The sequence below is a fragment of the Bos javanicus genome, chromosome 10, assembly GCF_032452875.1.
Source record: "Bos javanicus breed banteng chromosome 10, ARS-OSU_banteng_1.0, whole genome shotgun sequence".
NCBI lineage: Eukaryota > Metazoa > Chordata > Mammalia > Artiodactyla > Bovidae > Bos > Bos javanicus.
In genome coordinates this window covers 53,872,514-53,895,100 of record NC_083877.1, presented here as the reverse complement: position 1 = coordinate 53,895,100, position 22,587 = coordinate 53,872,514, and the positions used below count along the sequence as shown (strand labels likewise).

At 38.2% G+C, this 22,587-nt stretch overlaps 1 protein-coding gene across 4 annotated transcripts in view; it reads right to left on the bottom strand.

The window, feature by feature from the left end:
* Positions 1–5,184: 5,184 nt before the first annotated feature.
* RFX7 (regulatory factor X7) overlaps positions 5,185–22,587 on the bottom strand; it is a 141,502-nt gene continuing 124,099 nt past the window's right edge. For all 4 annotated transcript variants that reach the window (XM_061431198.1, XM_061431199.1, XM_061431201.1 and 1 more), the window contains exons 6-10: positions 18,809–18,925; positions 17,419–17,503; positions 16,106–16,313; positions 12,799–13,094; positions 5,185–11,354 (exon numbers count right to left, since the gene is read on the bottom strand). In XM_061431198.1, the coding sequence (XP_061287182.1) occupies positions 8,076–11,354; positions 12,799–13,094; positions 16,106–16,313; positions 17,419–17,503; positions 18,809–18,925 (3,985 nt within the window). In that variant the 3' untranslated portion in view covers positions 5,185–8,075. The remainder of the gene's footprint in view (positions 11,355–12,798; positions 13,095–16,105; positions 16,314–17,418; positions 17,504–18,808; positions 18,926–22,587) is intronic.

Below are 22,587 nucleotides of genomic sequence, written 5' to 3'. Positions count from 1 at the left end.
AATCACTAGTAATTTTTGAGACAGCCATTTCAGAACTGTTGTGAGGATAATGTAAAATTATGAAAGATTAAGTAAAGAGATTATATTGACTAGGGGTGAATTTGTGTTAAGACATTTAATTTCAAATGTGAAATCTAAGGTATAGTGATTTAAAGTAGGTATCAATTAAACATGCTCCAGTGACAATAACTTGATTTAAATTAATGGTTATTTCTTATAACACATAACCTAATTCAAAGTTCAGCCCTTTGTCTGGATATACATTCTTACTTTACCTCCTGACAGATGTGATGTGTGTGTGCTTAAGTAAAACATAGCATTTTAGTGCTAAAAAGGACAAGAACTTTCCCCACTCTTAGGTAAACGTCTATTCTTTTAGGTAGGAATTTATAGCAATCATAAGAGCTTATATTTAGTGTTTACAAGACATTATCATATCTCACTGAACTTCACAAAGGATTCTGGGAAGTAACCAGGATGAGGCTCGTTATTCTTCATCAAGTGCAAAGAGGGGAAAGAACGACAGAACCAGATCTCAAGCTCAGTGTTCATGACTTCTAGCCTATAGGTGTATGAGTCAAGGCCAAGTGTAGGAAATGTTTATTCTAGGTATTTTAAGCAGAAAACTAGTTAATGCAGGGAATTTGATGCTTCTATGTAAATGAAGAAACAAGCTTTAGATTGTGTCTCCAGAAATGACTCTCAGAACAACGTGGTAGAGTGGACCACTGGGGAAACAAGTTCGTACCTGCAATCACTGGAGATCAGGAAGCCAGACCAGGAAGTTGCTGATACTGACACTGTTACCATCATTGCCCCCACTTGACTGCATCTTGATGTTCACAGAACTTGTGACTTGGCCCTGGAACATGATACCTAAAAATTCTAGATATCTAAGAATCTCAAGAAAGGACTCTAGAACACTGCTGTTAAAAGATTTTGTTACTACAAGCTTGCTTGCAAGAAAACCACCAAAAATGGGTAGGAGGATTGCTTCTGTTTCATTTTTATCCTCCAAATCTTGCAAGCCTGCCTCTAATAGAAGGAATGCAATTCATGTCCAGAACCCAAGCTGTGAGGAAGCCTAGAAAATGTTTTGGGCTTTTCTAGGATCTGCATAAGAGGAAGAGGTTGGAACAGACATTTAGCAAGCTGTTCCACAGTATTTGCCAGGGTAAAACTTTTGTCTTCATTCAAGATGTTGGCAAAAACAGCAAACAGGCCAGAACCATGTGGCACACCACTAGAAAATGCACTCAGATGGATATCATCACTAGTATTCATATAACTTGCTAGGGTTATGGTTATAATTGGCAGAGCTGAGACTTAAACCTAGGTCTAACACTAATAACTAGAAAACTATAGTGACTTTCAGTTCAACCCATTAATTTTCTTTAGTTGTTTAAGCAGCTTAGAATCCACCTAATTTATTCTTTTTTGTACAGTTATGAAACAATATTCAAATCTGTGCTAAACCAGGGTATTCTAAGTCTCTGCTGAATTACCATTTCCAGTGAAAAGGAGATGCAAGGGGAACCCAGTCTACAGGGGAACCCAAGATGGTGTAGTGATCTCCATGCTAATCTAACATTCCCCACTGCTGCTGATTAAAATCCTCTAGTGGCTTCGTTGGTTAGAATTTGCATTTACATTGTGTGACAGAAAACTCAGAAAGACTGAAACCAGAAACAAACTTCTCACTCACATAAAACACACCCAGAGCCAACAGTCAGGATTAGTAGAGCAGCTTCCTAAGTCATCAGGGACTCAGGCTCTTTCTATCTTGTTGCTCCATCATCCTCCACACGTGGCTTCATTGCAGAGCTACTGGAGTTCTGTCTACTGGAGTCATCCTATCTACACTCCAGCCAGCTGAGAGGAAGGAGGGCAGGAACACTTCAAAGAAACACGCAAACCTTTTGATTCTATCTTTTTGGCTGAGTACTTGGTAAGTGGCTCCACTTAGCTATGAGGGAAGCTGGTGAATGTCTTTTGTGCAGATGGCTAAGAGAATGTGCTAGTGGCAAATAGCAGTCTCTGCTACAGTGACTGCATCCTGCAATCCTGTTCATTGTGCATCTCTTCCTCATTATACTGTAAAATTTCAAAATGGCAGACATTTTCTCTAACTCCCGGCACAGACACTGACATATTTTAGGCAATTTATCATTTGTTCAACAAAACATTTTTTGTCTAGTTTTTATTTCCTGGTGACATTTAAAAGGTGATTTTAAAGTAGATACGATTAGGCATACCTGGTAAGACATGCTTGAAAGGCTATGTTCAAAATAAAATTTTCTATTTAAATCTTACTTCCCCCTTGATTTCCAATACATGAGGGCATATATTTCCAAGGATAGAGAGAAGGGAAAGGAATTTGTTTAGAGGAAAGTCACAAAATACAGCAAAATCCCAAAATAAAAATGCAAAGGAAGTATAAAAAATATAAGGATAAGTTACACAGAAAGAAAATTCCCAAAAAAATCAACCTTAATTTTAAGCCAGAAAGAACATTTCAAAGAAGCCAGCAAATCAAACTAATACAGCAGGTAATTTGAAGAAGTATCTTTAGATACAGTGTCATAGTTAAGAACTAGGCTTTGGAACCAAGTTAATTACAGCTTTTCCTATTATTAGCTATTACTCCTACCAGTTGATCTCTGAGCTAAAATTTTCATTTGAAAAACAATATTCTTTCAGAATTGTTACAGTGAGAAAACCAAAATATACATGCAGTATTTAGCACAGGGTTTAGTGCAAGAGAATATTCTATATATGGTAGTAATACCATCCTCATGATGTATTTCATTTACAAAATTATTTTCCTTTCTCTCCCAAATCAAGTACTTCTTAGACATAAAATCTAGAAAATCATAGTCTTTTTGTTTTTCCCTTTCTAAACTTATGCACAGATTAGAGATCCAGGGATGGTCATACACATTTTTAAAAATTTCAGATTATATACGATTGATAAATTATCCCATCCATAAAATCTGTAATTCTAATTGTTTAAAATTCATTTATAGCAATGTTTGTCAAAATAAATCTCTACAGTCTTAACAAAAATCAAAATTTTGGTCTTCTATGACAGTAGCAGGTACTGAGGCAATTTGCATTTATGATATTCAATAATATCTGATTTTTCTCTAGAGGGGGAAGGCAAACCACAGGTTAGTTAACAGGAAGAACCTTCTTTTGCCCAGTTCTTGGATCCTCAGTGTGAATTCTCCCCGTTTTCCTTCCAGATAGCACGTCACATATACCTCTATTTGGCACTTCTCAAAGAACACACAATTAGTTCTTCACAAGACTGTGAGCTTCTCTCAAGAGTGGGCACTAAATCTTAAGTCCCTTGTATCTTCTCTAGGTTATGGGACTTATTTTAGGTAGATGATCACATGCTCCTGAAAATGGGCCCCCTCCCATAGCTATAAAAAATGAATCAAGAATCTTAGCTAGTCAGTTTTAGGGTAGGTCTCTGACCTTGTTTTTTCTAATAAGACGAAGTTGGGGATAGAGTGGGAGGGAGTAATGGGAGAGCCTGGGAAATATTTTTTCTTTTTCTCTCTGATAAAAGGCTGAGAGCTGCCCTTACCACCTTGTTTGGGATGTATGAAGGTAAAATATTTGGAGCTGTGGCAGCCATCTTGTGACCATGAGGCAACAGACACAGAACAGCAACGCTGAAGCTGATAGAACACAGAAGAAAAACAAGTCACTGAATGAACCTTCAGTACCTCCTATCACCAAAATTCTTATTAAGCTAAGATAAATGTCTTTATGGCTTAATCCACTGTTGGGTTTTCTCTAGTTGTAGCCAAAAGCACCTCAAGTACTACACAACACTTTTCCTCCAGAATGCCTTCCTGGTTTATTGTATCCACTGGTTCCTGTTTTGTTTGCCTATTCTTGATCATACAAAAATTACACCACCCCCCTTTATTACTGAGAATCCTAAATACTTAACTATACAGAGAGTACATGACTTTTACCTTGAGTGACTGCTGACTGTCTTCCTTAGGATTTTTCATTTTCTTCAAGTACTTTAGAATTTTTGTTTGCAGGCTCCTCTTATGAGTCTTCCTGCTCTTCTCTTCCTCCCTTCCCAATCTCCACTCTTCTTGCCTTTTATGATTGCTTCTACCACCTGTCCACACTCAGGGCTCTGGTCCTGTGGTGAGAGCGGGGCTACTGAAAACCTACATAGATCTGTTTCACAAAGAAGGAGGCTCTGGCTCAGGCAAGACCTGGCTACAATCAATGTAAGTTACAGTCCTAGGCACTGGTTGTTGCTGCATCTTAGTATCAAAAGTGAGAAAACTTCAAGTCAGACTGTGGCTTCTTACTCTTTAAGATTTGAAATTTCTAGGTGGTCTTTCTTGCTTCCAGACCTAGAACTCAAGTTCTGGCTTACAAGTTCAGTGCACTTATCACTTTGTATTTCTGGTTCACCAAAATGCCTATAATGCTTTTGGACATAGATATGCTTTAAAATCTTCCCAATTTTCTATTATTTTTCAATTCTGCTACTGCTGCTGCTAAGTCGCTTCAGCCCTGTCCGACTCTGTGCGACCCCACAGACAGCAGCCCGCCGGGCTCTGCCACCCCTGAGATTCTCCAGGCAAGAACACTGGAATGGGTTGCCATTTCCTTCTCCATTGCGTGAAAGTGAAAAGTGAAAGTGAAGTCGCTCAGTCGAGGCCGACTCGTAGCGACCCCATGGACTGCAGCCTACCAGGCTCCTCCATCCATGGGATTTTCTAGGCAAGAGTACTGGAGTGGGGTGCCATTGCCTTCTTTGGTTTTTCAATTCAAAGATCCCCAAATACCCATATCTAGGTACACCATGGACTAACATTTTAAAGCAAACATTTTATGTCAATGAACAAAAGGAAAGATTTGTTGTTGTTGTTACAACATAAAATTCTATATCATTCATCAGTAAAAAAAAAAAAAATCATTAAGTGAACAGCAGAGTTTGGATGAACAAGCTAAGATCCATATAGCCTTCTGGATTAATGACAGAGACTAGATTTAGCAGCACTGCTCCTCCTTATGTTGATTTTTTCCCCCCATTTCCTCAACTTTCAGGAGATCAAAGGAAGAAGTGCTTCAGGTCTGTTTACAAAATGACATGCGCTCTACATAAAATAGATCCCATAAATCACTTTAAAATCCAGTCAGTTTAATATAAAATGTTTTTAATTGTTTTTGAAAACATTTAAAAAACAATTTTTGAGCACTTTCAATAAAAAAAGAGAACTGAAATGCTACTGCAATATTCAACTACTGTAGTTTCAGCAGGTACAACAGACAACAAAACACTGGGGAAATCTTGACTTTTTGCACTAAATGAAAACATGAAACAGGGCTTGTTTTTGTCATTTATGGTGTAGTAAAGCACATTATAGTACAAGACTCTTATATGAACCTCTGATGCACTGCACAAAAAAACACTTTCCTTCTTTTCAGTTCAAAAGTCAGTGCTTATTGCAATTATATGCAAAATTATTTACTTCATGAAGTCTTATCATGATAAACAGTATGCAAAATGTTTAAAACATCAAAACAATGAAAATAATCTGAGAAAAGAACATATTCAACAATAACTAAGCAGAATTAGTAAACATAAAAAAGTAAATAACTTGTGAATAACTATGTCTGTCTGGTTAACACTGAACCAGTTTCAATACAGCCAAGAAAAAAAAAGTGGTTACAGGAATACCTAGTACTGTACAAGATAAGTCAATAACACTCATGCACATTTTGTGATCATGTATTAACATGGTGAAGCAAACTAAACTTAATTCTTCCTGCTGTAATATTCTCATGTAAGAGAATAAGAAATAGAAATATCTCATTGAGATTAATGCACATTGCTACATAAGACAATTTTATCTGTCACTTTGATGACATTTTGTCTTTTCATAATGAAACACATTTAAAAAGTTTAATCTGTGGACTGTATTGGTTGCATTTATCCTAAGAGATGTGCCTACCACAGGTTCAACAAATTTAGTGCAATATATGAATCCCAGAAAGTTTGCTGAACGAATTCAACCAAATTTAAAGTGTTTGCTGCAATACTATACAGGGGTTAAAAATCCTCCAGTCTTTATATTTTTATCAAAAAAGATTCCCATTATTTTTTATATTAGTAGGAAGCTAATAATGTAAACAAGGGATTAGAATGGCCTCAAAATCTCCTTTTCAGAGTATCTCATATAGAAAGGCTCCCATCATTTGTTAAGAGAAATCACACAGTTTCCTTTGGGTATTGCATACTTTGGTGTGCAGTAGTGCTGTGTCTCAATGTACAGTGAAGAAATAACTAGCATCAAGGAAAAAATATCTAACAGATCATTAAATCAAGATAACAGCAAACACACAAATGTCAGTAACTAGGACATATCAATATATAAACCTCTGAGCCAACCCTAGCACCATTTATTTATCAAAATGTTAATATCCTACCTTGCAAATTTACTGAACAATGAAACCGTATTAAACTCATCACATTTGTTAAATATTCATTGATTGTAGTCTTCTGATTGGCTTACTAATTAAGGTAAAGGAAAGCTTAGTTAGGTTCAAGGTAGCAGACAATGGTTTAAGAATAACTTTATAAATTTAATGGCAAATTTTTAAGTCTATTTGAAACTAATCTTGAAACTCAGTTAAATGGAGCTGTCAACTAGTGAGAAGACTTGTGTCAGCATGAAATTCATAAATAGTTATTCACAAAACAAAATGGGAGCTATAAGAGAGAAACATTCTAAAACAAATCCTGAGTGCTTCTTTTTGCAATTGTGGTTATCACAATAAATAAATTAAGCATGTTATAAAATGCTCCTCTTCTTCAAGTACTATTAGATATCCCCTTTGTTTTATCAGAGATAAAGATTTGTGACTTCGGACCTCGGGTGATGAAATGTTGTCTTTTCAGTTTTTTGTGTTATTTCTCTCCTGCTTGCTTGTGTTTCAAAGGGATCCCATGATCAAACTGCATTTCTATGTTCAGGAGGAGTGAAGGAGCCAGTCGCTAAATTGAGGACTTAAGAATACTATAAATAAAAACCTTCAAAATAAATCTTAAATAGAATTTAATATGTGCATACAGACATATTGTGATGAAACTAAGAAAATGCTTTTTAGTTTCCTTCTAAATTTCCCTATCTCAACTAACCAGATAATAAAACATAAGATATTCTTCTAACATGCTTGCATTTGTTCTATTAAATTACAACATTTCGCATTACTTACTTGCTTTGTTTACATACGTGTGTGTGTATGTGTGCACACGCCTGCATGCGTGCACGTCTTCTGTGGTAGCTCCATATTAAAACTAACATTTTAAAAGAAGACTAACACAAGGTCACAAATAAAAATGGCTACTAGTTTTTCCTTTTAATAATTTTAGTGCAGCTTTTGCTTTCCTTATATTAATATTTCATTTTCCATTATTTCCTCCTATTTAAGCCCTTCGTTGCAGGTGCAAATGGTACTGAAGTCCCAGAAAGTCCTACAGAGATTTTATTTTTTCATTCTACAGTAGCTCTATGCTTCAAGCCTAAATACTTATAATAACCTGAATATTATCCCTGTTTCAAGGAAGACCTTCTTGTCTACAGTTCACTTTAGCTATGATTTCATACTTAAAAAGATAATGCCAACAACAACAAAATATCCTATATCTAAAATCAATGGTTTCCTCTAAAATCTGTGCAGATCAACCAATGAAATAAAATGAACTTATACAAAATAAAGATCTAGACTGCTCTTGTAAAAGCTGGTTATTCTTTTGTTTACTAGCAAACAATGTGATTAAATGGGGGAACATTACAAAATTTAAAACCTAATATTTGTTTTTCTACAGCCTACTCTTTTCAGAAACTTGGTAAGAACTGAGGCGAGTCTAACCATTTCCTACTGAAGAAGAAACCACTTCGGCAGCAAACTCTTTTTAAAATGTCACAATTAATAGTAAGTGTTTCTGCTGCGGGAGGCACTTCCATTAAGACAAATACAATACATATGTCTTTAGTTACAGTGTGCTACATATTATAAAACACAATTTAACCCAACATTTCAACAGTAGGATGGTCCTTGCTTTCTATCCATTCAAAACCTGATGAAGTCATAGAGCTCATGGAGTCACTGCAAATTTGTTGAAACAAGGGGTCATTCTTTAATTCTTCCAGTGTAGGTTCATCATCTTGTCCCTGCTGACGACCTGGATCAAACAGTAGATTTGGGTCTAGAGTGTTCAAATCGTTGATGCTGCCTGAGAGCTCAGAAGACAACCTGATGTCGCTAGAGAAGTCAGACGCAGGATTAGTGAGGTCAGGTGCTACCTGACCTACTAGCTGCTGGCTGGTCTGCAAGCTGTCTCCACTCAACAGGTCTTTAACAGTGCTGCTGAAATCTAACTGTTGCTCTCCAATTTCTGATTGTGCTTGATTATCCCCAGGAGAAAAACTGATCTGATCGGTGCTATTACTTTTGGTGAGGTAAGATGGTGCTTGGAATTCATAAATAGAAGTGCTGGAATCAATCATATTCTGCGGATTGGCACTCGGAAAGACAGTGGACGTTTCCAAAATCTGAGTGAGATTCATCCGGGCGGTGTAATTGGAGGGCAGATTGTTCATGCCCAAACCTCTCACAGCATCATCATTGTCAGAATCAAGTTTACTCAACAAAACATTGGTTATTTTCTTACTGTTCGTTTGCTTTTGAAGAGCGTTTGGGAAGGCTGTTTGCATCATGACTGTCAATGGAACTGATTGACTTCTTTGAGCTATGTTGTTGGCACATGCATCTGTGTGGACATTTGTGAAAACATGAACTTCGGGGGTTACTGGACTTCCAAAGGGGGTCACGTTGGATCGGGGGATATTAGATACTGGGTAGAGGGTGCTTCCACTAAGATTACGCTGGCGATGAACAGCAGGGCTCACACTCCGGCACCTGAAGTTGCTGCTGGCAGATGAATTAGTTCCTTTATTATCAAGAGGGGCAGGGACCGCAAAACCCTCCTGTTTGTTGGTGTTATTTACAGTGGCACCTTGATGCTGCACAGGAGAGACAGGAGTCAAACGACAAAAATGACTGTCATGATGTCTGGATTGAGACTGATAAGACTGCCCAGGCACAGCGAAAGCGTGAGGTTTCCTGAAACGGTCTTCCACTAGTTCCTGATAGCTTGGGAGAATGCCATGGCCAGAAACAGATGAATTACCAACCCCACTATACCCATTATTCATCCATTCAAGCTTGGTTTTGTCAGGGTGTGTGGCCATGGGTCTTTGCATTGGTTTCACAGGACTACTTGAGACAATGCTGGCATCATGATACGCCATACTGGAGCTTATTGGGGTAAATGCAAAAGGATTCCTGCATTCCACGGGGCTGGGAGGGACACTACTGCTGCAGTTAGAGTGTGGCGTACCGATGGGTGTATGTCGGCTACTTCCCAAAGCACTATCCACAGGTGTTGTCTGGGCCAGCCTGGAGCAAGGGCTCTCCCGTGACAGACTCTGCGACCCAGCAATCATTTCAGATGTGGGGGTCGGGGTTGGGGTGGGGGTGGGAGTGGGTGTTGGGGTCGGGGTGGGGGTGTGGATTGGAGTGCCATTGCTATGAATTGGATGATAGAAGTGGGTGCTGGAGGCGTGAGATGACATTGGAGCTCCTGGAGTCACAGATTGACTCTGCAGGGTCATTCCCAAACAGTTACCATAAGAATGAGAGTTGTTCATTGACATCTGCTGCTCCATGAGCACCAGCTCTTCTACAATACTATCCTGTGTAAGCTCATCATCAAAAGGAAAGTAGCTTTCATTTGTTTGGGAAACAGAAGGCTCAAATTCCTTCAGTTCGGACTGTAGAGGTAACTGATCTGAAGACTGTGCTTGTATTTGATTCAAAGAAGATTCTTGGATATGGCCATGCAGCTGCTGGGAATATGTGTCCTGTGGCATTCCTTCTAATTCCCAAACAGACTTCTCTAAGTCATTGATATCCGAGTGCTCGGGAATTGTCATAACACTGATATCTTGCTGTTGTTCACAGCCGGCGGATATAAACTCAGAATCCTTAGTGACCTGTTGCCACTCATTTGGATTAAAGCTGCCATCTGATTTTGAATCATTGTCCAAGAGAAAGACACTGCCTTCCAGCTTTACTTTGATATCTGGAGATGATGATGGTGTGGTTTGCTGTTCTAACGCTGAATCGCTGGTAACAAGAGCAGAGGGATCCAAGGGCTGACTTGCCACTATGTGTGAGTTGACATGTGTTGAGACCTTGCTGGAAATCTGAGCACCTGCTGCTGAGCTCTCTGTTTTCCCTGAATGTGGAACCTTTGGGTCCTTCTTAACACTGCCTGGTTTCTGACCTTCTGGGATAACTGCAGACAGCTGTTCCACAATTGGTTTCTTTATAGGAGGCACCTGGGACTCTTGCATTGCAGAAGAGAGCCGCTTTCTTGGACTTTTAGTGCACACTTTAGGGTCTTTATTTATTGAGTCACCATTAGATGGTGAGCTGGTGCTGGTGAAAGTGAAGTTCTGAGTGGCAACGGAGAGAGTGACAGTGCTCTGATTATTGCCTGTTGAAGTGCCTGGCAGAATTTCATTACAGCGGTTTTTACATTTGGTCCTCTGGTCACAAACCTTAGTTGCTTTTATTTCAACAACACCTTCGTTGGAAGGTTTCTGTACTGCTCCATCTATATTACTTTTCTGTCCCGAGAGGGCACCAGGTGCTGTTTTGGGCACGTCGGTCCCGTCAGAGTTCTCTTGGCACTGTATCGGAGGCTCATCTGATGATGTCTCAGGCTCCATTTTGACTTCCACGGCAGAGGGTCCCCCGGTGCTGCTGGTCTTGGATCCGGGAGACTGAAGTGAAACAACAGAACCATTCTTGATCTGTGGGATGGTCCGCGCTTCTTCTGTTGTTCCTGTAGCACTGTTTGCTGAGGCAGAATGTTTCAGAGGGGTACTGCTGCTGCTGGGTGTGAGGGATATCGCTGTCATCTTCACCACATTTAGAGAACTCATGTGTGAGGTGGGCACAACGGCGGTCTTGATGGGACTACTAGTGAAGAGGACAGTAGTCGGAGAGCGGATGGTGAGTGCACTGGTGCTGGCTGGCTTGGGTAAGATCTGAGGGTAGCGGTGCCGGGCAGAACGATCCCCGCCGGGACTGGCCGGGACGTTCTGAGGAGTCTTTGGTGTCTGTTTCACAGACTGCATGTGCTGAGTGACCACCTGTACATTGAGGGGAAGAACTTTGCCATCAGAAGAACTCATTGGACTTGGTGAAGTTACCAACTGCCTGGTCCGTTGGACCTGTTAAAAGATGGAAAACAAAAATACCATATTTATCAAGTCCAGAGTATAAACAGCGATTCATATAATTCATTAGTATTGAGGCATTTTATACATGTAATGCTAAAAAAAAAAAAAACAGTTCCTATGTTAGACAAGAATTCTTTTAGACCAGATAAATAAACACTATAATACATGCAACACAGTGTAATAGTTACCAAATACAATGATACGTAAGAAGAATATTAAGATGTCAGTAAAAAACTTCACATTGCTAAAACAATGATTTTTTAAAGGAGGTTATAGGGAGCAGAGATAAAATCTGAAGAACTATCACAACTATTTAATATAGAGGTAACTAACTGGAATTTGTGCCAAGATGACTCACTCACAGGGGAGACTGTCTTATACGTGGACTGACCTTGGACATTACTAACAAACCACTGTGGATAAGGTCTCAGATAAAACTACCGCCTTCCCCAGTTCGCTGTATAATGATCAGTGCAAGAGAATGGTTCCCAGGTACTCCATGCTTTAATGACAGGATGATGACGATGATAATGATAAAAACAAGAAAAAAATAAGATACAATATCTTTCTAATAGTATCACAAATAACAACCTAAAATACCATCTTGCTTTAGTACGATACTCTCTCATATTAAAAGCCAGTTTGTCATAACCTTGTTATGTTGTGACATAACAAGTGTGGGACAGGCAAGGAGTATACCAAGACTTCAATTTGCTGATAAGGAGAGAGACTCAGAGTAACTAAGAGACTTGCCCGAGGTCCCGTGTTCAGCAAGCCAGAGACGGGACTATGTTAATGTTTTACTGATACACATTATAATTTTGTTCCATCTGAATGATAAAAAGAAAAAAAAATTAAACCAAAAAAAAAAAAGCCTGCATTTGTGTCATCTTTGCTGAGCTAGAGATGACAACTCTGACAACTCTGAAAATGACTCATCTCCTATGTAAAGCTCTGACTGGTTATACGCAAACTTATGTGTCTTGTAATTTCACTTCTGTTCTGTTTATAGCTTATTTTGTAGACAACAATGTATATCCTGAATAAAAGACAACTGACTGAAGTGAAATCTTTGTGTGGTCACAAACTCAGTTTATACCTGAATTTATACCTCTGCTTATGGAGAAGCCTGGTGGGCTGCAGTCCATGGGGTCGCTAAGAGTCGGACAAGACTGAGTGACTTCACTTTCACTTTTCACTTTCATGCACTGGAGAAGGAAATGGCAACCCACTCCAGTGCTCTGGCCTGGAGAATCCCAGGGACGGGGGAGCCTGGTGGGCTGCTGTCTCTGGGGTCGCACAGTCGGACACGACTGAAGCGACTTAGCAGCAGCAGCAGCATACCTCTGCTTGCTGCCTTCTCCTGTGCTACTTTTAATTAAACAATGGACTTCCCACCATCCCAGTCATGCCAAATGCTGTTTAATTATATTACCGGAATGGGACTAGGGACAGCTGCCACGACGATACCGATAGGTTGAGGAGAGAGGATTGCAGGGTTCCCATTAGAGAGATTAGTCACTCCGTTGCTTGCTGAGCCTTCTGATTTTTTTGCTGAGGATTCTCCTGGCAAAGGGGATTGTAGTTTCTGTTCTTGCTGCTTCTTCTGGATTTTCCGTTGCAATTGCTGTTTAGCATCAATAGGAGATGGCAGAGTCTTCACTTGAGGCTGAAAGGAATTACTTTCAGCTGTAGGTATAAAAGCAGAAGGCTGGGTAATTCCTTTAATTCCTGAAAATAAACAGAAAGGAGAGCATAAATACTCTTTAGAGAAGGCAGTTACAATTCAATTTCTTTGATTATGTAGCCATCTACTGGACAAAGCAACAAACCCAGGACATTTTAACTCACATTACACTTACAGTTTATAAATACTTGCCAATATGGTTTTAATTGAACCTTAAAATATGGCTCAACTTGGTAGTCAAACCAGCAATAACAGATGAAGACTTTGAAAAGAATAGTAGCTATATCACTAACGTGCAGAAGTTAAGACAAGTCAGTGCCAAGCTAACATGTTTTAGATTTTATCAGTAGATGTCAGAAAATCTCCTTCCTCTCTTCTCTAATTAAGAAATTCATGTATTTTTATGATTTTAATATTCAGCCCACAAGGGGCACTCAATACATATTTGCAGAAACCATCGATATCGTAGGAAAGAATGCATGGGGAAAACAAGTCTTTAATTCCACAAGAATTTCATAAAAATAGGTACTACAGTTTTAACTGATACAATTATATCAGTATGACTTAGTAGAAATTAAGCAGAATTTCTTAGTAAGACTGAAGTTAATAAAGTCTAAAAAAAGCGTCTCCGAGGAAACTTTTTCAAGCAGTAGTAAGATGAAACACTGAGAAAAAGGAATGATAAAATAAATATGGGATAAATTTTAATTTAAGAAAAACTGGTTATGTAATAAAATTAATTTTTCAAAAGCTCATTTCACATCTAGGGAGTGGCATTAAGATCAACAGAAAGGGAGCAGAGTCAGTAAGAAGAATGGAGAGAGGCCAGGGGAAGACACCCCGTCCTGAGGGCACGCCCTGCCCTTCCCTTCCCCAGACGGTTCTGCTTTTCATCTTGTGAACAGCAACAGCCTGGTGAGTGGGAGACGAGAAGAAGAGAAAGTACCTGTAAACTCTCACCCACACACTCATTCCTCAACAATCTCTCATTTTCTGACCTTCCCTTTAATCACCTAAGTACTATTTTTTCCCCTCAAATCCAACTCAAATCGCACTGCTCCCATGCAACCCGTAGCCTCGGCTCCGGCTACTCAGCACCTGCACCCCAAGAGCCTCTGCCAACCGCCCAAAGCTTTCTGATGCCTCCTGCCAGGGTTTCTGGACAGGAACGGGTTCCAAGCAGCTGACTTAGAAAAGGACATCTGTAATACAACCTGTTCTTAATATGGAGACTATAAAAAAACAGATTCATCTTCAAAGGATGAAGATTATTCACTACAAAAGGTATTTTTAAAAGTGGCAGTGGCTGAGAACAAAATTGCAGGAGATTCTAAAATACTGAATAATGACACAGTTGTTAAAAGAACAGCCTCTCAAGCTACTTTCAAAAAGTTACAAATGTCTATTTATATATTGTATAATATATATTATCTATTTATACAAATGTTTATTTATATGATTGTCAGTATTTTCATTTATAGAATATACCTTTTTTCACACTTATGCCTTAAAAATCTATTAATTCAACATTCTTTTTTCAGTCAGCCTATGTGAATACTGTGGGAAATAAGACAGATGTTTCTTTGATATGATACCTATGATATCATAGATATCATGATATCTAGATACCTATGATATCATAGATATCATGATATCTAGATACCTATGTTATCTCTTAAATCTTCAATGTGTTCCTCTTCTGGGTGTCAGTAGGGGTAGGAGAAAGGGAACATTGAAAGTTGAAGGGCCCATAAGATTTTTTGAACCTGTTTTGCCAGAAGCTAGAACAGTCTTATGTAAAGGAGTAAACTTGGTTTTGGAGACAGACAAATCAGGATTCAAATTCTGGCTCCACAATTCATCTGACTATGGACAAATTACTTAACTTCCCTTAGTCTTACTTTTTCCCTGATCTTTAAAATGGGAATAAATATCATGTCTCTTACAGGATTGCCATGGGAATAAATGAGGTAACAGATGTGAACTAACTAGCTACATCAGGCTGCCCATGCACTTCAGTCCCTGTGTAACTGTAAATGTATGGATTTGAGTCATCCAGTTTATATTGAGATAGGAAAAATTATGATGAGGCTCTTGTAAAAGGCTATTTTGATCATACTGATGGTCCTCAAATGACAAAAAAAAGAGATAACAGAACAATCTCACACACATACCACAAATGCTTAAAGCTTCTTAAACATAGAGGAAAAGGATTTCTTATTAAAATAATGAAGTTAAGATAAAAAAGTAAAGTTATTCAAGAGTATAATTATAGTCCTCACTGTGAGAAATCTACGATTTCACATTAATAAATTTTTTTTAAAAAGTTATAATTTCCTAGAGTAATAACAAAATTTATTCACTCTTTCTTAGGTTATTAAAGTATGACTGAAATAAGACATTTAAAAAATTTCATGAAAACAGGTACTTTATGCAGCTATTAACTTACAAGGGAGTCATTATTCTAGTGATACTGACAGTCCTCAAACTGTCAATTCTAGAGTTCCTATCTGAATAAAAATAGCTATTTGAATGCATATTTAAAAAGTCACTCGTTATTTCATAGTAATGCTTCATTCACATGGTTTACTTTTTGTGAGACTAGGTACCTTTCACATAGTCCAAAGATCATTTCATTTATAAGTATTAGTTTTGGGGACAGGAGTCTCAGCAAGTAATTTAAAAACTTAACTTTACTATTTACTTGTAATATTTATTAATTTAGAAACACATATATACTTAAAAGTGCACATATATATATTCCTTAAACTTTAAAATAGCAATGGAAAAATTAATGAAATACCAACTGGCAAATCATAACGGTTTCATATTTAAGCAGATTAACATACAAAGCTGTAACTTAAATTTTATCATGAAAAACTATCATTATTATTTTTGTTAGCTCAATAAGTCCATCTGAATTTAGTATTAAACGAAGAGTGAACATATACAAATACTAAAAAGAGAAAGAAGTTTTATGGCTAAACTCTTTTTTTACCACCAACTCTAGATGTAGTAACACCCTGTCAGTTTCAGCTTGTTAATAATTTTGTACCTGGTGGTGCTGCTGCCATTACAGTAAGTGCTGCCATCGACTTGGTGCCTATATAGTGACTTTTTACAAGGAAGCGGGCTAATTCCAAGACTGTGTCAAATGGCTGGCTTAACACCTTCTGGGCCCACTCACACACAAGACGGCAGGCAGAAGAGATAACTTCTTCATCAATGTTCTGAAGCTGCCCAGAAGGTTCAGCGCCTTCCAACTAAACAGAAGAAAAAGGGAGGTGGGGGAGGGTAGACTTTTAAAAAGAAAGTTAAGAGAAATTAAATTGAAGTACACTCAAGATACATAGGAAGTGAGTGAGTGAAAGTCACTCAGTTGTGTCCGACTCTTTGTGACCCCATGGACTGTAGTTCATCAGATTCCTCTGTCCACGGAATTCTTCAGGCAAGAATACTGGAGTGGGTTGCCATTTCCTTCTCCAGAGGATCTTCTTGACCCAGGGAGTGAACCTGGGTCTCCTGCATTGTAGGCTGATTCTTTACTGTCTAAACCACCAGTGAAGCCCTTTAATCAGAAGATATAATCTGAATCTGTCAGGTCAAAGCAGTACTAAGTGACTGGTGTTGGCAGGCATAAAAGTAGATCCTTGCAAATATGAGTCCTATGCCTGTACCTACTGGTGCATAGCCATCAGCAGCATTGTGAATATAACATCTAAACATATGTTATTAAACATACATGAAGAATAACAGATCTGAATTCTTCTAAAAGCCTTTTCTAACATCAAGAAAACAAACTATGCCATGAACTATATTTTCTCTTCTGAAAATATTCATTCTATACACATTACTCTGTAGCTCAAATAGTCCATTTGATGATATATACCATGAATATATCTATAAATCAGTAACTTTAGATCCATCTTTTTTTCCCCTTAATTTCAAGAGCCATGTGAAATAAGTAATGTACGCTAACAGTGTCCAGCCATTGTTGAGTTTTTGGCTCATTTATTTAATAAAAGGCGCAGTTCCTGGTCCCTGGTTTAATCCAAATGAGACTACGTAGTATGCATTTCAATGTTGATAATAAGGTACAATTTTACTTGGGATTCCCTGGTGGCTTAGCTGGTAAAGAATCCACCTGCAGTGTAGGAGACCTGGGTTCAATTCCAGGGTTGGGAAGATACCCTGGAGAAGGGAACAACTTACCCACTCCAGTATTCTGGCCAGGAGAATTCTATGGACCGAACAGTCCAAACACATGACCGTTGTTTGTTTATCCAAATGAGACTATGCAGTATGCATTTCGATGTTGATAATAACGTACAATTTTACTTATTAAAAATAAAAGGCAGAAATTCTTACCCCATCTCCAGTTTTGTGAAAATCAAGATTGGGCAGTGTTGGCATATGAACAAAAGCTTTTTTTCTTAGTCCACTGTAGCAATATGTAATAAATGGTCAAGGTCTAAAGTACTCTACATTAAATGAACTGTTTATATAGTTAGCACTTGGAAAGCAACCATATATGAAATGAGAATAAAATTGGCCTGAGACATCATCTACTTTCTGAGTTCTTTAGGAAGAGACTTTAATATTAGAAACTCAGGACACCTTTACTCTTTTGAAACTGCAACAGTTCTTATAGAATATTACCATCTTAAAGGAAACAAAATGATTCTCATCTGGTATAAATTTTATGAATAAATGTTCCTAATAAGCTGTGCCAGCCACCAGTAACAAACAGGTCAGAAGGAAAGGAATATCCAGATGGAAACCTGGCAGAGAGAAGGGAAACTCTAGCCAGGGCACAGGGACAAAAACAACTCTTAAGAGTGTCACAAGGGCTTTAACCTTTTCACTTCTCTTTTTCCACTGAAACACACAGGATTATCACCTGTAACATGCCAATGACACACCAAGACATTTTTGTTTGCACTCAGGAAACAAGACTAGGTCGTGCAACTAGTAGTTAAAGAACACCTGCCTGGAGTCATTTTAGAAAAGCAGCCTCTCCCCTTCCCCTTCTCATCTCCTCCACAGAAGAATTTTCATGATTTGAAAGAGGCCAACAGCTAAGCAGAGAGAAATGATGTATTTCTAATAGGATTTCTAACCCTCCATGTGACAATCTTCTTCCAAGGGTAGGAAGAACTTTATAATAAAGTCTTAATTTTAATTTCCTTACTTCTGTTTGCTCCTATGGGGCCTTTTCTATGCCCTGGTTTAATTTTAAAATAGCCTTTAGATGACTGGATGAAAAACAGTTTAAAGATAACACTAATCCTGCAGGCCAAGTTCCACAAGAAAATTTTTTGAACATTGTATATATCACCAGGGAGAGCCCTATGTTTCTAAGGTAGAGGAAGGAAAGATGATAAGCTAACATCTTTTTCCCCTTTTACTCATATAATTTTCAAGTGCTGTCCTATGGTATACTTTGATAATCCTCATTACTAAGGAAAACAAGATCAAACCATTAAGGACACATTACAGTGACAAAGTAAGGTGAGATCTATCACAGTCTTAATAACTACCATTTGTTATTTCTCTTTCAGTGTGATAAATAGCTGGGAGAATAACATTTACAATTATTCTAAGTACTTTTGAGTTGTTTATATTTGTTGATTTAAATTTATTTCTAAATATAGTTGCAAAAAAAAAAATATAGTTGCTAGTTGAACTACAACAGCAGATGTTCAGTAATAAGTGAGAACTTTAAGAAATCACTGAAAATCAAACTGGTAAAGGATATTTAGATTTGCCTCTTGTGCCCAGACGACGTGCCTTCATGTTTGGAAAGACATTTTTCATAATCTTCCCGAAGTCAGCAGCACTTAATGGATGGTAACCAAGATTGTCACAATAGCTCCTGCAAGAGAAGGAGAGATCAATTTAGAGAGCAACAGAACTCAGAATCACATTAGCACAGTGTCATTTCAGTAAAATCTGACCCTTATGACAAAGTGAAGAAACACATCTTCAAGTCATTCACTACAATTTTCATTGATACATGCTCATCCTTCTTTAAAGACTAACTCAGGCTTAGTTTGTTTCATCCTCAGGGCATACAGTATTACTGCTTTTAACAGCAGAAACTAACACTCAACCAGTTGGGCTCTATGTTTCCACATATGTCTCAAGCTCATATACTGGAATAATTTCCAATGTAAACATTATGAGTGTCAGACAGAGACAAGACTACTACATGGTTTAGATTACAAACATGATATATTATGACTAAAGGAACCTTAGGGATCATCTATATCAACATTCTCATTTTACCAGTAAGGGAAAAAAATGAAGGCACAGTGTTCTCATCCCTATCACCCCTATTAATGCCAAGAAAAATTAATAAGGCAGTAACTTCAAGTGGGACCAGGGAAACAAGCCAAGTCTTAACTACTACTAGAATCAGGTACTCTGTCTTTCTCTACAGCTGCCAGTCCTAGGTAGAAGACCAATTCCTCCTTCACCAGTTCAGCAGCAGGAAAAGGCCATTTCTTCTTGGCCTTTGGGAGAACCACTACCTGAGGCATACCAAAGAGGAAGTCTGAAGAACTGCAAAATAACTCAGTCAAATCTCCCTGCTCACTCCCCATTTCAGAATCAACCAATATAGCTTCTTGATGAAGAAGTCATGTGGTAGAGATCCAAGGAGAGAGGTTTAGGATAAACAAGAAAATCCACTAGAATGGGCAGCATATAGTGGTTAACTGGGACTTGAGTTCTTGTAGTGGATGGTTGAGTATGCTGGCAACATCTTTGAAGTGATCTGAACTTGGAAGTCAAATTGGTAGACACTCAGGAGAAGGATGGGAGCCTCAACAGAGAGGATGGGTAGGTCTGAAGACTGGTGTTTTTCTTGATTGTACCCTCCCTGTTGCAGCACCAAGCACCGCACACTCCTGTTGTGGGTGGGGCTGGGGGAAGGAGTGGAGGTGCCTAGCAGACGAATTCTCAACAATGCTGCAGAGCAGGGAGAAGGGAAAGGAGCTGATATGTACTGCGAATTCCCTCTATAAGGAATATTAGACACATCATATTTAAGCTGAGACTAAATGTGATATCCCATCGGTTCAGGGGCCAAGGTTTAAAGTGCAAAGTGAAGCAATGATCTTCTGCAGAACTGACAATTTAAATAAATGAACTGCATCAAATCATAACCATTTCACTAGCAAGTTAAATCAGTCATCTTTATGATTTAAACGAGCACAGAAAGAAAATGTGAATAAGCTCTTTTACAGCTTAGGGCCATGATACTTGTTTCCTCTACCTCGAATATTTTCTTACCCTTCAAGTTCCATACTGGTATGATTTTGAAAGGGTCTCTTCTGTCTTCCCTATCCAAAGCAGCGCTCTCCTGCCATGCCCTCACCACCTTCCTTATCTGTGTACTTTGTATCTTTTATTCTCCTAGCTCCCAATTATGTAACAGCTAATTTATTTGTTGTTTGTCTCCTCCATTAGACTGTAAGTTCAACCAGGGCAGTGACCATGTCTATTTGGTTCACCACTGTATTCTTAGAACAAGGAACAAGACTGAAGAATCACATTAAACCTTAATATGACATATAACTTGATATGACTTTAAATATGACTTAGTAAGTATGTCATATTTAAAATGACAAGAAACCTTAAAGAAACACATTGAAGCAATGTGCAAATGAAGCAAAATAAGAAAACAGTGCCCACTGGCTCCTATAACAGCACTGGCAGGTGGGCCTAAAAAACCTGAAATCATATAAAGAGAAAGCAATGAGTCTAATGAGAGATATAATATCCATTCTATCCTCCTTTTGTGACTGAGGTTTTGATTTTTTTTTTTTTTCACTGTATTAGTACACTAAAGTTCTTTACTTTGGCAGAAGGGGTAGGCAGAAGGTTGGCAAAACTAAGTGTCAGGATGACCAATGCAAAATTTGCTTGTCAAATTGAACTAATCCTGAGTATGATTTTAGAATGTGAACATACAGTTTCATCTGGTTTTTGACCCTTATTTATGCCACTAAAAGAGGGGAATTCATCGGGAGAATAAATTTTTAAAACAATGAACTTACCTTTAAAATATTCTTTAGCAGATAAATGTAAAACGTACTTTGGAGACATATAAACAGCTCAAATTATACCTCCTGAATCAAACAGAAGGCAATGTTGGGAATAAAACTACTTATGACTCAACACTCTACACTTTGAAATCTTATACGTCTAAGAGAAAACAGAGTGCCTCAGTTTGAAAGTAGCAATAACAACACCTGAACAGGTCATCAATTTCTTTGTGAAATGAGTTCAGAAGGTTGTATAGTTCAACTTTCTGCCAGGTATGGAAACGGCTATCCTCAAATGGGTATCTGAGCACTTTGCTTGAGAGAGAGAGCCCTAGATTGTGAGGTGGTCTAACCAATCTTCAGTGGTTCTAATTACCAAAGAAAAAGAATTTCATTATTACAGCCTCTTCCCTACTGAGAAGTTCCAGGTATTCAATGACTCTTTAATATATCAATAATCAAGTATTTATCGGCTCCTCTGTCCATGGCATTCTCCCAGCAAGAATCCCGGGCTGGGTAGCCATTCCCTTCTCCAGGGGTTCCCCCCGACCTAGGGATCAAACCCGGATCTCCTGCATCACAGGCAGATTCTTTGCTGTCTGAGCCATTTATAGGCTATCCTACTTATTCACAATTTTGAAACCAGGACTATATAACACACCATAGGTCATTCCAGTCCATGTCAAGATCTTGGTTAGTTTATATCTTGTTTTCCTGCTTCATAACTTTAACTGCAGTTTGATCAAGCAAGATATGGTGTCAATTAACATCTAACTCAGCATCAGATTATATTTATTCAGGATACAAAAAAAAGGGAAGGCACAGAGAATGTCCTATTCACAGGATAACGAACAGTCTAATGCCATTCTTGAGATCAGATTTCTCTTTTTGTTGTACTGTTTTTTTTTTTTTTTGAAGTATGCTTTACAGACTTTGAAATTAAGCTTAACATTTAATATGGCCAACATGTCACTCAAAATTTTCAGCAGCAAGTCTATCTTTAAAGTTTATTCATACCATTTACAAATAAACTATGTAAGTTAACAGTAAACATTGTTTAAAGGTACAAAAATATAAATGAAAATCATAAAATACTTGTGGCAAAATACAGTCATAGGATACATAACAATACTTAAACATTTTTGGACTGCTTCGTACATGTTACTTCATTTAATTCCACCCCAAGTTTCCCTGATACCTCAGTTGGTAAAGAATCTGCCTGCAATGCAGGAGACCCATGATTAATTCCTGGGTCAGGAAGATCCCCTGGAGAAGGGATAGGCTACCCACTCCAATATTTTCAGGCTTCCCTTGTGGTTCAGCTGGTAAAGCAATGTGGGAGACCTGAGTTCAATCCTTGGGTTGGGAAGATCCCCTGGAAAAGGGAAAAGCCATCCACTTCAGTATTCTGGCCTGGAGAATTCCATGGACTATACAGTCTATGGGGTTGTAAAGAATTCTCCAGGCCAGAGTAGTGGAGTAGGTA